The 16,243-nt window shown below is 53.2% G+C and overlaps 1 protein-coding gene across 1 annotated transcript in view; it reads left to right on the top strand.

The window, feature by feature from the left end:
• The window catches only part of COL22A1 (collagen type XXII alpha 1 chain), a 242,723-nt gene that overhangs the window by 209,465 nt on the left and 17,015 nt on the right, over window positions 1–16,243 (top strand). The window contains exons 49-53 of the mRNA XM_036831041.1: window positions 1,106–1,159; window positions 5,411–5,464; window positions 10,231–10,275; window positions 11,066–11,119; window positions 12,889–12,942. Of these exons, the coding sequence (XP_036686936.1) occupies window positions 1,106–1,159; window positions 5,411–5,464; window positions 10,231–10,275; window positions 11,066–11,119; window positions 12,889–12,942 (261 nt within the window). The remainder of the gene's footprint in view (window positions 1–1,105; window positions 1,160–5,410; window positions 5,465–10,230; window positions 10,276–11,065; window positions 11,120–12,888; window positions 12,943–16,243) is intronic.

Consider the following 16,243-nt stretch of genomic DNA (forward strand, 5'->3'; position numbering starts at 1 on the left):
CTAGCGGCCCGGATGGTCAGTAAACTTAGACGACCGTCCTCAGTGCTTCCTGCCAGCGCCCGGGCGCTGACGTTGAAGGCGCTGGTGAGGAACGACGCGCCGTCTCGTGCGCGCCGGCCGCGGGCGCTGACGTTGAAGGCGCTGGTGAGGGACGACGCACCGTCTCGTGCGCGCCGGCCGCAGCGGGAGCAGCCACGCTGCTGGCGCCGGTTACCGACGCCTGGTTTGCTAAACGTTGCAGGTGGTGGCGTTGCTTCTGAGCCCCCTCGTGACTCTGCCAGACAGGTGTGTCATCTGTGTTTAGGAGAGGGGCCGCTGCGAGCTGAGAATGTCAATAACTCACCCAAGATCATAGGCATAGTTGCTGCAAGTGGGATTCAAACCTTGCCCGGTGTGACTCAGGTTCCCCTCTGCCTTGCTGCCTGGTGCTTTCTTTCCCCGGAACCCGCCCAGCCCAGGTGACCCAGGATTGGAACCTGAGTCTGTGTGATGCTGTAATCATTGCCCTGATCTGCAGAGATTCCTGAAGAAGAATGGTCTCTTAGATGAAACATGAGGCTCATAGTGTCTCACTGAGAGCAGGAGGTGGGCTAGTAGGAGGTGGGGAGCAGGTGGGGGATTGTAGCTTGATTTCATGGAAAGAAACGTGACATGTTCGTGGCCTTCCTGTAGCCCGGACATGGCCCTGGCTGTCGTTCACCTCGCTCGCTTGTGTTGCAGGAGCTAGGTGCTCCGCTGCAGGCCCCTCGGGGTCCTTGTCACCTTCCTCAGATGCTGTCTCCTCGCCTCCTCCTCGCCATGGTCAACCCAGGAGGCCCAGAGATGAGCCCATATTGTCCGAAGTTTGACTTCATGAAAATGTGCAGTAGGGGCTTCTTTCAATCTATAGCAATAATAATGCAATTTATTGCTTTTGCACTGTGTGCCAGGCACTGCCAACCAGAGATCCAAGCCAGAAGCGTGGTGTTGGGGGAGAAACCATGAAAAATGAAGCCAGTTCTGCCTGGTGTGTGTGAACGTAGCTGTACACCAGGCGGAAAGGCGTCTGTCCTTCCCTCCCTCTTAGCATCTTCACCCAGATAACCAATTTGAATTTACGTTGCAGGGAGAAGAAGGCAAAGAAGGCAGAGATGGAAAACCAGGGCCCCCTGGAGAGCCGGTAAGGGACTCTAAGGTTCTTATCACTTACACACCAGATCAGCCATTTCTCAGAAGCAACTACTCTGTGTCCAGAGCTCCTGTGAACCGGGCACAGTGAGAGTTCTTTGTTGTGCATTTCTTCATTTACTTCTCCTGAGACCCCTGCAAGGTAAACACCACTGTCCCCATTTTACAGCTGAGGAAACTGAGTCTCGAGGAGTGAACTCTATGCTGGGGCTCCTGTCCCTCCCTTTCTGCTTTTTTTTTTTTTTTTTTAACTGCCTCTGCAGCCTCCATCCTATTGTTGTGGAAGGAAGGGAACTGGGCAGGTGAGCATTGGCTGGAGTAGAAACCTGACATCCGAAAAGCCTGTTAAACCCCTGAAAGCCTGAGCTTCACCTGCCATCTCTAGGGGATGTGAGTTTGCCCTTTCTTCGACATTGGCATAGAGGTTTTTTTTTTTTTTCCTTTATCTTTAATGTCAGCTGCTGGGCCACACAGTGAGATGGGCTGTGTGCTGCTGAGGACGTCCGTCTCTGTGGCCCCAGCAGCTATTGGCTGAAAGTGTGCAGTGATTTCTTCAGACCCGCCTCCCTGACCTCGGAGTTGTCCTTCCTTAGGACGGTCAGCCCCTCCTGAGTGTGGCTCTGGGCTCAGTGTTGATGCTGAAGCTTCATTTCCTAGCAGCAGTTTTGTCTTCACAAAGCCCTTCCCCAGCCTCAACACCCAGGGGAAGATGGCAGGTGGCCCCTGGGGCCTAGAGACCTGGTTCTCCCGACGCCCACCAGCAGGAGACAGTTAATGATGGGGATGGGGTGCACCCAGTAAATACCAAGCAGCTGTGCAGAAGACTGCGGATGTTTTCTAGATACTGACATGGGACTTCTCCAAGATACATTGTTGAGTAAAAACGCAAGGGCGCAGAGCAGTGTGTTTAGCCTGCCCTATTTTGTATGAAAATGGGTCTGTGTATATTTATCTAGCATTTACATAAAGGGACTCTGGGAGACTCCAGAAACACCAAGAGAAGTAGTTTCCATCCATGGAGGGAAGTGAGGATGGGTGATTCTGAGCAAAAGGGACAGAGGGATGGGACGTCAATTTTTGGTCCGTAGTATGTTATTTTATTATCTTTTTAATTTTTGGAGCCGTGTGTGCCGTGCTTATTGATAAAATTAAGTTAAAATATTTTATGCCAAAATTACAACCACAACCAGAAGAAGAAACTGGCTTCGGATGCTGGCTTCACTCCCTACAGGCTTTGCGACCTGGCTTGAGTCAAAGAGCATCTCCCGGCTTCAGTTTCATTTCAAATAGAATGAGAATAATAGTAGCAACTTGCTGGAGTTGCTGGAGAATCAGATGCGGTGAGAAATTGGTTAAATGCATCAGGCTTCTCTAACTGTTAATTAATTCAGTAAGTTACTTTTCCAACTGCTCTAGTTTTAACTCCTGGTGAGGTTAGAACCTCAGAGCCTTTAGAACCAGTAAGTGGAATTACATAACAGTCTCCAGAGCAAGGCTTGTGCTCCATTTAATTTGTGCGGCCGTAACTGTTATGACTCATTCTGCGTCTTATGCAACCTGCCAGAAGTACCTTCTTTATCGCTTTTCACTGCTTGCCAGATGCTGAGACCAGGACTCACTGCTGAGGGGAAAGTAAGAGCTTAGGGCAGCAAGCAAAGTAAACAACTCATCTGAGCTGCTGACGGCTGACGTCCGGCAGCGCAGCCCTGGTGGGCAAGCGGCGGTTAGCCAGGCTGAGGACGTGGCAAGGGAGCGAGAAGGACAGGTATCGCCACCGTGGCTGACAGCTGCCGTGTGCACACCGAGGGGGTACTGAGCGCCTCATTACATTTTCCGGTGTAAGCCCCAGGAAACCCCTGTGGGGTGTGGGTATCATTATTGGCCCAGATGAGGAAACTAAGGCACAGAGAGGTTAGATAGGCTGGCCGAGGTCACACCGCTGGTAAATGAAGCATCCGGGACCCGCACCCTGAAGGCTGACCCCAGAGCTCAGTCAACGCAGAGCAGGCAATCAGCTTTTTTGCAGAAAGTGTATTATCCTGAGAGGCTGTCACTGGCAGTACAGGATAACCGAGGCCCTCGGTCTTCACTCAGTCTGTTTGTGGAATGCCTTTTCCAGATAGGCCTGTGCCAGGCGCTGGGTGTGGGCGGATGGAAGGCCAGGTCTGCCCGGGGTAAGCAGTGGCTAAGTCAGTGCATGGAAGGCAAGGCCGGTTCTGCTGAAAGCACAGGGGGCTCGGCAGCTCTCCCCAGCACGTGGTCCAGAGCTCACCTGTCAGTTCGTTCCGGGGTCTCAGCGTGTGGCCATCCTGACCTTTATCACTCTGAACTGCTTGGGAGGAGATTGGCAGAGGAATGGGGGCACCAGAGGTCCCCTGAGAGCAGACCTGGAGACCAGGATGGGGGGCGGGTGGGGTATTTGGAGGAGATCCCAGGAGCACGGACAGAGTGAGGAAATGGAACGAGGAAAGAAGGAAAGCTGCTGGCAGGCCAGTGGGCAGACGTTCCAGTGGGCACCTCGGGTCCACTCCCCCGGAGACCAGCTGAGAATGTGTGAGGAGCACACGTGGCCTCCCTGGTCCCACCCGTGCCGGGGAGCAGGGGGCTGGGGTATTCTTATTCTGCATCAACTTCAGCCTTTCTGCCTGGGGGTTGCTTGTTGGGGCGTGAACTCCCACACACTCGGGACTTCAGCACCTCGGAGTCAAGTGCCCCAAAGGCTGTTCTGGGCACGGCCTTCTGCCTGAGCAGGGGCTGATCAACAGAGTGGCAGGAGCCCTCCCGGGGAGCCAGGGGGCGTGGCTGGGAAACAGCAGCACTGGCTACTGGCAATGGGTGGTTAATTTCCACTTTGACTTATTCCTTCAAGTCCCTATACATTGGGGACATGGATGGACAGACAGACAGTAGACAGACAGATGCCGGATGCGTGGATTGATACACAGATAGATGGGTAGATACGCCGCTTTTAGAGTTGCCCGTTTCGTCATTTTTAATAGGAGGCATTGGAGTCTTAGTTACAGTGTAGGGTGAAGTACAGAGGCTCTGGAGCCAAAACGCCTGCACTAGAACCCCAGCTGTGTGACCTTGAGCAGGTCGTTTAACCTCTCTGTGCCTTGGAGTTTTGCCTGGGGCAGAACCAAAGTGCCTCCCTCATAGGTTAGAGTGAGGACTCGACACCGTTGTGTGAAGCGCTGGCGTTGTGCCTGGCACGTGGAAAACCCTCAGCAGTGGCTGGTGGTTACCCGTTGCCTGCTGGCAGCTTGGGCCAGTGACGGCTGCCCCACTTGACTGTGGGGCAGGAGCCAGGCTCGCTCACAAAGACCTATGTCAGGGAGGCTGTCCTGAATTTACAGCTGAGAAACAGATCCAGGGAAGGGTAATGACCCCCAAGGTCACACGGCTAGACTTAGACGAGCTGGGACAGAAGAAGAAACAAACTCGGAAGTCAGAGCTTGGTGCCCCATCCTCCTTCCCCTGTAAGTTTCACTCTGAATCCACGGATGCCCTTCTCCCTCTCCCATGCCCCACCATGGACCCCTTCTGGCCCTCCAGGTTTATAAGCTGTGAAAATGAAGGGGGACTTGGGGGAGTAGGCCCTCCTGTTACCATGGAGGCAGGGCCAGCATGCTGCCCATCTCGCCATCAAGCACACGTGCCCCTTCACCCACTTTCCCGGCTCACCCTAACCCTCCCTCACCTCTCACCACTTTATCTGGACTTCAGCAGTAAACTGCAGGCCCCCTGTCAGCAGGCACTGCTGCCAGGCTGAGGAGAGCCTCCTTTCAGGTGTTGCTGGGGTCCAGTCTGGCTTTGCTATTTATTAACTCAATGAAACCATAACTTCTTTGAGCCTCAGGTCCCCATCTGTACCATGCAATCGTTACTAGCTGCCTCGGGGTGGTTTTGTGAGTAGGTATAAAGCGGTTTCTAACTTGGGCGTCTACATAATTTCTCATCCAGACCAGAACACTTCCAAGGATAAGAAGGGGCACTGTGAATGGATGTTTCAAAGATGAAACCTGTGTAACCAGCACCGTCCCAGGAAAGCCAAGAACATAATAGGCAGGGCTACACTGTGCAGATTTCTACGGACTAAAATGGACCACAGTACCAGGGGGTAGGGTTGGCAGGGGGCAGAGACTGGCTGGTGGAAATACGATGCTGTGAAGCTCTGGCAGCTGAGAATAGGAAGATCCTGCAGATGTTGTCCTCAAGTTCTTCTTTTCTTCTTTATCCTCAGGGCAAAGCAGGAGCGCCAGGTCTGCCAGGACCGGAGGGTGCCCGCGGTCCCCCTGTAAGTGCTGAGTGTGTGTGTGTGTGTGTGTGTGTGTGTGTGTGTGTGTTGTCCACAGAAGAATAAAGCCATCAGTCACTTGGCTGTGACACCGTGGGTAGGGTTCTCTGAGACTGCCTGGCCGTGGATTCCAGAAGTACCTCTCTTCCAAGACCTTGGTACTTCTGTGCAGTAAATCCAGGCCTTTCACATGCCATTGCTGTAAAATTTATTTTCAAATTGCACCCATTGTTACTTGTTGTTCTAAGTTTTCTTTGTTCTTATCCTATTTATTATAATTTTAATGGACTTCCTCTGGATGATAGAACCTAAAAATGAGTCTCAATTTTAATTCTGAACCCTTTTCACAGCTAAAGCGTTTTTCCCCAGTTATAACAGTAACTCATTCTCATTGCATAACAATAACAAATGATGATGGTAATAAAAGAGAAAGAATAAGAAAAGTAATGTTATAGAGAAGAAAGTAGAGTTACTTATAATTCTACAACACAGAAGTAAAGCTCTTTTAATGTTGTAGTATGTTTTTTTAGTCTTTTTTTCTATGTATGAAATCCAACATTTATATATCTAAATCTACGTCTATCATTTATATATCTAAATCTGTATCTAGCTGTCGAGCTATTTATTATACATATATACAGACACCTTTTGTTTTTTAAGAACCACCATTTCATCTTTTTATTATATAAAATTTCAAACATACACCAAGTAAACAGAATAGTGAAATGAACTTCCATGTGCCAGTCACTCAGCTCCAATCATCATTATTCTGCTTCATATCTACCTCTACTCATTTCCTATACCCTACTCAATACTTTTCAAGTTTTTTGATATAAAATTTACATACATCAAAAAATCTTAACTGTATCATTTGGACAAATAGATATACACATGTAACCCACATCATCATTTCATTTTAAGCCCCATGGTTTTCTACAGGGGTCTAAAACAAGACTCAACAACTTGGATCCCATTTTAATGTCAGGATGGCCAGCCCAATGCCAATGGCTTAGATTGCATGATCAGTTAGCAGTGGATATGTTGAAGGGATGTCGAGGTAGGGCGGGGTATACTGTTATTTATATATATGCATAAAAGATCCACAACAGAGCAGAACAGGAAAGAAACGTACCTTGCAAGTAAAGGAGTTCGACTTAGAGTGATCTATGATAGAAGATAAGCAAGCCCACAAGAGAGAGAAGAGACTTCTTAACTTTATAAACTCCATGAGAAAAAGAAGAGACTTCCTACTTTTTAGCTTTTAGATGGCAATTAGAGGAATCCCAAAACAGAGCTTAAGAGGTTGCCTTGATCGTCAGTGTTTTAAAGCTTCTCCACAGCCTGTTGAAAAGGCTCGTGCTTGACAGAGCCTTCAGTGCATATCTTCACTCTCTCCTACCTATAAAAATGAACTCTATATATTTTCGGGTTGTTGGGTTATTTTAGCTAAATGATTTACCCCTTTATAATTTCAAAATTGTTTACAAAATTCCTTAAATTTTCTTTGGAAACGAATATGATGTTCAATGAAAATCTTAAAATCCAATTATCTGGCAAGAAGTAGGAGATCAAAATGCTAGTTCTATTTCCTTAATGTGTTTTTCTGTTAAAAAAAAAATCAATAACTCACCTGGCTAGTATTCAATAAGGAGGAAATAAAACACAAAAAATACTTTCCTTTTTCCCAACTCTCCTTGCTTTTCACCTGCTTGCATCAGGAGAAGAAACCTAAGGATGGGGACTACCACCTCTTACGGGGATTAAAACACAGAATTAGTGATTTTTTTTTTAAGGTCGTTTCTGGTTTATTGGAGGGAGGGTTTTTTTTTTTTTTCTTTTTTCAGCCGCGGAGATCCATTTGCTGGCAAGTGTGCTGGGGCAAGAGCCACCTCTCAACAGAGAGTTGTAAGGAATCTTCCCTCAGTGCAGGGACAGAGGTTAGAGACCCAGGCAGTTGAAAGAACACCACCTCCTCTGGCTGGCACGGCGTGAGCTTGGAAATAAGACAGACCTGGGCTCAGCTTTCACTTTGTCATTTATTAACTTTGTGACCTGGGTCAGGGGACCGTTCTGAACCTCTGTTTCTTCTTTTATGAAATGGGCATCAGAATAGCTCCCACTTCTATAGGGTGGTTGTGAGTACTGAAGGAGAAGATAAAACATGGAAAATTCCCAGCCAAGTGTCTGGGACGTTGTGTGTGGCTCCCTTAGCTGGTGCTTTTGTCCATGATTATTTGGGAGGAGAGCAACCAGGGTCCCTGCCTCTGCGCTGGCTGGATTTGGGGAAGATGCTGGGCCCCAGGAGGCCCTGTCCCTCCCCAGGGAAAGGGAACTGGCCTATTTTGAACAGTGGAGAGCACTGTTTATCTCTTCTTCAATCCTTACGGCAACTCTGCAGAAGCGGGTTCTACCCTCACTTTACAGATGTGGAAACTGACTCCCAGTGAGGAGAAGTAAAGCACCCAAGACCCACAGCTAGAAAGTGGGGAGCCATGGTTCAGTTCCAGGCCTGACCCCAAAGTCAGCCCTGCTCCATCATACTTAATAGCATGGAAAGCCCCTTTCCATAGATTAATCCTGCAAAGCTCTGCCAGGTGGGTATTTTTATTATCCTCATTTCATAGATGGTGATGTTAGGACTCCAAGGGGTAGGTTGACTTTTCCGAGGTCACAGTGGTTCAGTGTGGAGTCAGATCTAGGCGACTTCATCTCCTCCTCCTCCTGCTCTCCCCCGCTCCTCCCAGGCTCTGAGAGCTTCCCTTTCTGTTGCACCGCCCTGCGGCCTGGGAAGTGACCTTCAGAGCCTCCCTCCTAAGGCCACCCGTTCTTATCCCCCAAGTGGTGAGGAACAGGAAAGAGAAAGCGTTGCCAGGGTAACAAGCACACCCACACAGCAGGGGGGCTGCTAGGCCATAGCTCTCATCAGATGGCCAGGCCAGAGGGCTGTCTTCTCCCCAGTAGTGTCTTCACTTGCTTTTTGAAACCAGGAGATAAACTCAGGAGATAAGGTCTGAGAAGGGCCCGGTGGCGTCAGCTGGGAGGCATTTGGCCTTGGCCCCAGAGGGCCCTATTTGGCCACACACTGCTGCCTCCCAGAGTTGAGTGTGGCACCGGAGAGGCTTTGAATCATGCAGTTTGAATCATGGCTCCACCACTTACTCTCTGTGTGATAGATCGGCCTGAGCTTCTTTTCTATAAGGTGGGGAAAATAAATCCCATCTTACAGGACTTCACTGCACTGAAATGGGAGCGTGTCCCAGGGCTGCAGCACATACGCAGTAGGGGCTCTGCAGATGGGGTTCTCCTCTCTTTCCCCTGCTGCATTCCTGCTCCTCTCTCCCCGCCTCGTTCCTTCCTTACGGCGAGTGAGAGGCTAGGACAGGACCTCACCGCTCACTGCTCAGAGAAGGGCACGATTTCCTGTGCTGTGCAGCCCCTGTCTGTGGGGCTTGTGTTGACAAGTGAAATTAAATTCAAGACCCCGTCCCAGGTGCTCCCCAGACCCTCTGACCTTGACCTCTGTGCACAGGCATCAGCCCTCGTACAAGGGCATCGCTCTGAGTCAGCCACTGGCTGGGGACTCAGTCGAGCAGGACACTCAGAGCAGTGCTCTGGCAGCGATGACGTGAGGAGGTGACGCACAGAGAGAAAGGTGCCAGGAAGACGGTAGATGGTGACAGTGGGAGGGGCGGGTGAGATGCTGGAGTTGGGATGGGAGGCTGGCCGAGAGCAAGGCCTGTAACCGGGGGGGATTTATCCGACGGGCAAGTGCGCACCAGCAGGAGGGAACAGCCGTGAACACGTGAGGCCGGCCGCAGGAGCCACGGGTGGGGCGGGACGTGCAGCAGGATACGGCCCCGGGACCTGGACGTGGTCCGCCGGTGCGGGGAGGGTGGGCAGGGGCTGCTCAGGTGCGGGATCAGTGTCCCGTGAATGCCTGGGTCTCAGCAGGTGGGCAAGCACCCTGACGCCCGGGCTGCGGAGATGCTGTTCCAGGTGGTCAGGGGCAGAGCCTGGGGCAGGACAGTGGGAAGTGGGAGGGCTTTGGGGCTGCGCAGGCCTGCCTGGATCCAAATCCGATTCCTTTCTAGCTGTGGGGCTTTGGGCAGGTGTTCTACCTCTCTGAGACTCAGCTTCCTCATCTGTGAAGTGGGGATTATTACACAATCAGGGTGGCCTGACTGTTAACAGATGATAGCGTCAGCTCCGCTAATGGCTTCCTCTTTGCTCAGAGGGCTTGTGCTTCAGGGAGAATATCTCAAGCTGCTCTTCTGCGCAGGGAGGGCCCAGCCCCATGGCCCAGTATGAGGCTTCCGGGCTGGCTCTACTCACAGGTGCTGGGGGGGGACCAGCGATGGCTACAGGAACGAGGAAGGTGCCCAGGCCCTAACTTGGGGTGAAGGCAGTGTTGTCGCAAAGGGAACCGCCTACCCCAGGATCCAGGCGGAGGGGTCCAAGCCACGTGGTATGAGATGAGGAAGAAGCGGGAGTTCAGGAGCCACGTGGGGAGACCCCACCACCCTCCAGGACATTTGTGGGACGGGCCCCTGCAGCCCTGCGCTCGCTGCAGAGTGACCAGGAGGAAGGGCCTGGCCGCCCAGTCAGGCATCAGGGACCTGGCCCATGCCTGGCAACTGGTCAGGAACGAGGGGCATCGGGTGAGACAGAGAGGGGTCAGGGTGCGCTGGACCGTCTCCCTGGAGTCCGCCCTGCCCCGCGTTACCAGCCTGCTCCTTGGTGGGATAACTTCATTCTCTTTCTTCTAGGGCTTCAAGGGACACACAGGCGACTCTGGCCACCCTGGCCCCCGGGTAAGTGGACATGTCGCCATCAGGTCGTCCCAGCGCACCTGAGCCGGCACTTCTAGGCGGAGGGCTCCCGGGCCCTGCGGGCGGGACAGTGGCAGCATTGGAAGCATCATCCCTCCTCGGTCAGGTGTTTCTAGACATTTCTTCTGGGGGCCAGATGCTGATGTACAACCAGTTCGACCAAGACAGCCTGAAGTCAGGTGTGGTCACTGCCGGCTGTGCCGCCCACAGACTGTGCTGTCCTGGGTCCGGGGAGGCGAGTGCTGTCGTTAGGTCTACTTTCCAGGGGAGGGAACTGAGGCCCAGAGGATGTGGGTGGTTTTCCCGAGGTCCCAGAGCTAATGTGTGGAAAGCTTCGGCTTAGCCCAGGTGGAAGACCCTGGGCCCTGTCTTCCTATCCTTTACCTTCCCCCATCTCTTCCAAGTGCCCCAAACAGAAGGACCCTCAGGGGGCCACCAGTTAACCCCACTGCTCTGTACAGCAAGGAGAAAGCTGAGGTGCAGAGAGGGTCCGGTGCGTCCGCAGGTGAGGAGACAGGATCCCCAGCAGTTTGCCCGATCTGTCAGGAGGTGCTTCCCTGCAGCTCAGAGTGGCAGAGCAGGCCCAGAACTCGAAGGTGGCCTTGAGGACACTGCAGACCCCACTTGGGGCCAGGACTCAGTAGGGAGCTTGCGGATGGGCCGTCCTCCTCTCCCCCCTCCCAGATGCTCCGAGACCACTGCAGCTGGGACAGCAGGCGTTCTGCATCTCTCTCCCTAACGGCAGCTATTTTGTTTCTGCTTCCCCTTCTAGGGAGAGCCTGGGGCCATGGGGCCCGCTGGCCGGGAAGGGTCACCGGGAAAAGATGTGAGTGTGGGTGTCCTCCTGTGGGGCCTGGGCCTGTGGGAGGAGGAGGTGTAGAGGACGTGCGTCACTGAAGGACCAAGAGATGCCCAGGAACTGGACTGGGGAGCTGGTGCCACTGTGGAGAGAGTCACGGGCGAATTCCAGGAATCTGCTGGTGATGCCTCACCTTCCAGCACCACGGGCTGCATGAGTTCTCCTTGGGGTCCCGAGGAGGCCCCGGGTCTGGGCTTCCGGCTAAAAGGGTTGGTGCCCATGCCATATGACAGATAAGGAGGCTCTGCTGAATCCGTCATGATTTGTCTGTTGACCTCAGTGATGCACGAGTTGGATCTGGCCTTACGTGGACTCAAGTGGCGTTTCAGAGTCTCCCCAGATTATTTCTCCATCTCCAGTGTTCTGTAGCTTCATGGATCCATCACGGCACCGCTGTGTACCCCTCACCTGCTCTCACCGACTCGGGGTCAAGTCAGGGTGGGACGAACCATCTTTTACCCCAGTCATACGAATAGAAAAACTAAGACCCAGAGAGGTCAGGAGACTTCCTCATGGTCACGCAGAGTCAGAGGCAGGAGGAAGCAGTGTGGAGTCCAGATCTGCCAGCTCCGCATCCCCACAGGGCACACTGGCCTTGGGACATGACAGCCTGCAGGGCCATCTGACACGTGCGGACACAGCTTGGCCTCCCGGGAGTGGGTGCTGGGCCAGGAGCACGGGCACACGGTCCTCAGGTCCAAGGCAGCCCCATGCCCGCCCCCTTGCATCCTTCAGGACCTGCCTTTAACCCCTGGCGAAGTGCCCTCTGCCCCCTGGTTCTTGTCCTGTGTTGTCTCCTTGGCTGACCTGTTGTCATGAGACGATGGAGCAGGGAAGGGTCTTAGCAGAAATCCGATCTCGTTCTTGTGCTTTTCCTGAGCAGGGGGACCCATGTCACCAACCCCAGCCTAGTGTGAGCAGGCCCTGCACTGAGTTCAAAGCAGAAGAGCTGCACTGACCCCAAGCGAGGCCTCGCCCCAGCCTATCCCCCAAAGGTGCCTCTCAGGTGCTGAAGGGCAACTTGAGCATCCTGGTCTTGCCAACCCCGCTCACTTCAGTTTACAGTCCAGGGCACGAGGGGAGCTCCCCAGGCAGGGGGGTGGTTGGGATTCAGCTCGCCCAGCAGGTCAGGCTGCAGCTGGGACAGGAGCCCAGGATGCCAGCCCGTGGTGCACATGCCTTCTTCCCCCCTTCTCAGCTCTCTGACTTGTAACTTAAAAACTCCATCTTCTGGGGTGTTCTACAGTCTAATTTGTGTAGGAGCATGGCCAAGCTTCTGTTTTTTTCATTCATTACACGGGGAGAATTACAGCCCTGTCAGGAGTGTGCCTGGAAGACCACGTAGGTGGTGGCGGCGAATCCCCACTGCTTGGCACCCTGGAAGGTTCTCTACACCCTCCAGGTGGAGTTTTTCTTACTGTGAGGACTGAGGCAGGAGTGGCCCCAGGTGACTGTCCAGTGACTCAGGGAGAGGACACCAAGAGAAGTTCTCTTCCCTGTTACCTGCCTTAGTTCCAGATGGAGCCCCCCGAAATCCCCGTGGGGACAGGGATTTATTCAGCTGCAGGAAGTGAGTTTATCCGTATTCAGAATAACTGGTGACTGATGATGAGACGGTTTGGGCACCATTTGTTGGTCCTCTTGGGTAACTGGGTGAAGTTTGGTCCACATTTGAAACTGTGTCTCTGCCGTCTTCACGCGGCGACTCTGGATAATGTGATCTCTCTCTGTTCCAGGGTGACATTGGACCCACAGGGCCACAGGGTCCCCGAGGACTGAGGGGCTTACCGGTGAGTTCTGCTTTGAGACTAACCTGCTCCATGCTTTGGCAGGGCCTGCTACCATGGTAATATTTGGTTGGTTCATCCTGGTACAGCCCTATGTGTTGTTAAACAAATGACAGGCTGTCTTAGCAGTTGGTAAATAGCCACTGCCCTAAGCCCCCCGAGTGGCCTAGGGCACACTCTCCAGGCTCTTTTCTGGGACCGCCTACCCACAATCCGGAAACTTAAAAGGTGCCACTCGGCACGGCAGGAGCGCTGTAGGACTTCCCCTCCAATCATGCTCTAGCTTTAGGGCATTCTGGCGTTCAGGGCATGCTCTGTATGAGTTCACTAGAGCTGTCATTGCAAAGAACCACAAGCCCAGTGGCTTAAACAACGGAAATTTATCGTCTCTCAGATATGGAGGCTAGAAATCCAAGACATTTATTGTCTCACTGTTTTGTAAGCTAGGAGTCCAAGATCAAGGTGTCAGCAGAATCGGTTCCTTCTGAGGGCTGTGAGGGAGAATCGTCCCTCAGAAGGCCTCTCTTAGCCTCTGGTGGTTTGCAAGCATTCTCTGGCATCCTTGGCTCGTGGAAGCATCACCCCAGCCTCTGCCCTCATCTTCACATGGTATTCTCCCTGAGGACGTGTCTCTGGTCCAAATGTCCCCTTTTTATAAAGACACCAGTCATATTGCATAAGGGGCCCATCCTACTCCAGTATGACCTCATCTTAAATAATTACGTATGCAAGGAGCCTATTTCCAAATAAGTTCAGGTTCTGACATGCTGAGGATTAAGACTTCAACATATGGATTGGCGGTGGGAGGACACAATTTAACTCATAACATGCCATGTGGTTAATAAATATTTTGAATATTATCTCTGCCCGTACATGTACTTAAGTTAATCTTTCTCTTATCCAAGAGCAGCCTGAGCGAATATGGGAGAGGGATGTAGAAGATAGATACTTACATTCCCGGTTCTGTGCCAAAAGAAGCACCTGCCTTATCCCATTTAACCCAGGGCCCTTATCATAGGGGCTGCTGTAGTGTATAATATGTGCCTGTATATACGAGCATTAATGTGACCCATGATAATGGTGCGAGGACTCATACAGGATGGAATGTTACAAAGTAAAGAGAAAACTCCCTCTTTATCCCCTCATCCCACACTCCAGAGGGAGCCACTGTTAATAGCATTTTGTGTATCTTTGAAAATATTTTCAATACACCTACTAACATATAGACAGAATGCATGCTTCTTACACACTTCATCTTTGCAACTTGCTTATTTTGCGTAGCTTGTGTGCATGTGCATATATTTTGAATGAGTAATGGAATCAATGAATGAGTGAGTAAACCTGTAAGGCAGATAGATATATGGGCTTCCTGGGTCTAGGTTACACAGCTGGCAAGAGCTTCCGGGGGGGACTTAAACCCAGGACTTTCTGACATCATATCCGATGTTCTCCACCTCTCATGGCCGTGGCCGTGAGCTTTGTCTTCAGGCTCCTACGGAAGGAACGTGGGGGGCAGGTCACATGTGTTTGACTCACCAGGTGGAGCCCCACTCTTCCCTGATGGGGTCACAATGACTCACATCCAGCCTCCCATCCTGAGTCGGCAGCCTGTGAGGGTTCAGGGTGCCCTCCGTGCCCGCGGTCTGTGATCCCCAGGGGCCAGAGGATGGGCGTGGACAGCCTTCTGATCAGGACGCGGGGCCTGTGCTGCCCGGTGGCCCTGTGCTGTCCTGGGCCTCCCGTCCTCTGGGCAGGCAACCCGCCTGTGGTCTGCATAGTGATGGAAGCCAAGTGCACTGGGGGCCTGGCCGCTTCTCCGTCGCCTCAGGGTAGCGCCCCTGCTCAGGGGTGCCCACCCGCTTGGCTTCATACTTTCTACTCTCCAGCAGCAGCTCACTGTCTGACATGCCCTGTGCTCTTCCTAGGAAGTGGTGTTTGTGCATTCAGCGAGCAGGCAGTGGGTTCAGCGCAGAGCGAGGAGCTGGCCGGTGCCCTGTATCCATTCTCCCGCTGAGTGAGGTCAACCCGGGGACCCCCTGGGGGCATCACGCCATCCCCGTAGGCACACACAGGACACCGGCCCCCAGCTGGGCCCCTCGGCCGTGACAAAAACCCCAAAGCCCAGGCCCTCTGGGGTGTGCGTCCCCAGTGTGGGTGCTTTTGCCCCAAGGGGGAAAATGTTGGTTTTTGGGGTGCCAAAAGCTCCTACTTTTTAGTATCAAGCACAGATATGCATATGGAACAGAAGTAGATACACGGTATAGCGGTGGCGTTAAATTCAAATGGAGCAGGTAGGGAAGAACTGTGAGTGGGCACCTGGGCGGGAGCGCTGACGACAGAAAGGTGGAGAAGCCCCGCTCCGGAGCCCCACCAGGGAGCGGCGTCCACATCTGGGCTCTGGCTGGAGTGAAGCCCCCTGGGCTCGGTTCCTGGCTGTCCTCCTGCTTGTCACGTGCGCTGGGTGTTTCTTCACCTCTCCAGGCCTCAGTTTCCTCATCTGTAAAGTGGGGGAAGTTGTGAGCACCGGCAAGTTAATCCAGTGAAGCGACAGGACCGTGTCCAGCACTCAGAGTGCGCCCGGGAGGTGACCATCACCCGGCCTCGCGCGGCCCTCTTTCTGGAGGGGGCGTCTGGCTCTTGGCTCTGGCCTCCCTCCGAGAGGGCACAGAGTAAACCCCGATGAATGCAGATGCGTGCGAGGGCACAGGGAGGGGGAGGGGAGCGGCGTTTGGGAACAGTGAGTGCGGCAGGACAGGAGGCCGGTCGCAGCCCAGGTGAGGCCGCGGACAGCCTCGGGCACAGCCTGCAGGAGGCGGGCTTGGCCCTGAAGGCCTGAGGCCCCCAAAGGCAGGTTTGTGGTTTTCTAACTTGCTCCCCTCAATCCTGAGGAACCTCCCAAGGCATCCGTAACCAGCAGTCAGCTGCTAAAGTTTCCCAAATGCGTGTGTTCTTGGACACGTACGACCAGGTTCCAGGTTATTTCCCTGACAATCACTCTCACTCACCTGGAGCCGACATGCTTTCCTGAGTGAAGAGAAGGTTCCCGGCCACCTCAGCCAGTTCACACGGCCTTGAACCAGACCCTGAGTGCGTGTGGAGGGCCTCCAGGAAGTGTGGGCGGAGTCCAGTCCATTGACATAATTCACTGCCCGAGCTCCCCAAACCCTGGGCCGGGCACTCTGACCGTCCTGCCCACAGAGGAGAGAAGGAGGCGCAGGGAGGTCGAGTGCCTTCCCAAGGCCACACAGCAGGTGAGCGACAGAGCCAGCATTTGGACTCAGCAGTCTGGTCCAAGAGCCTGCAG

The sequence above is a fragment of the Balaenoptera musculus genome, chromosome 17 (assembly GCF_009873245.2).
Source record: "Balaenoptera musculus isolate JJ_BM4_2016_0621 chromosome 17, mBalMus1.pri.v3, whole genome shotgun sequence".
In the NCBI taxonomy this organism is placed as follows: domain Eukaryota; kingdom Metazoa; phylum Chordata; class Mammalia; order Artiodactyla; family Balaenopteridae; genus Balaenoptera; species Balaenoptera musculus.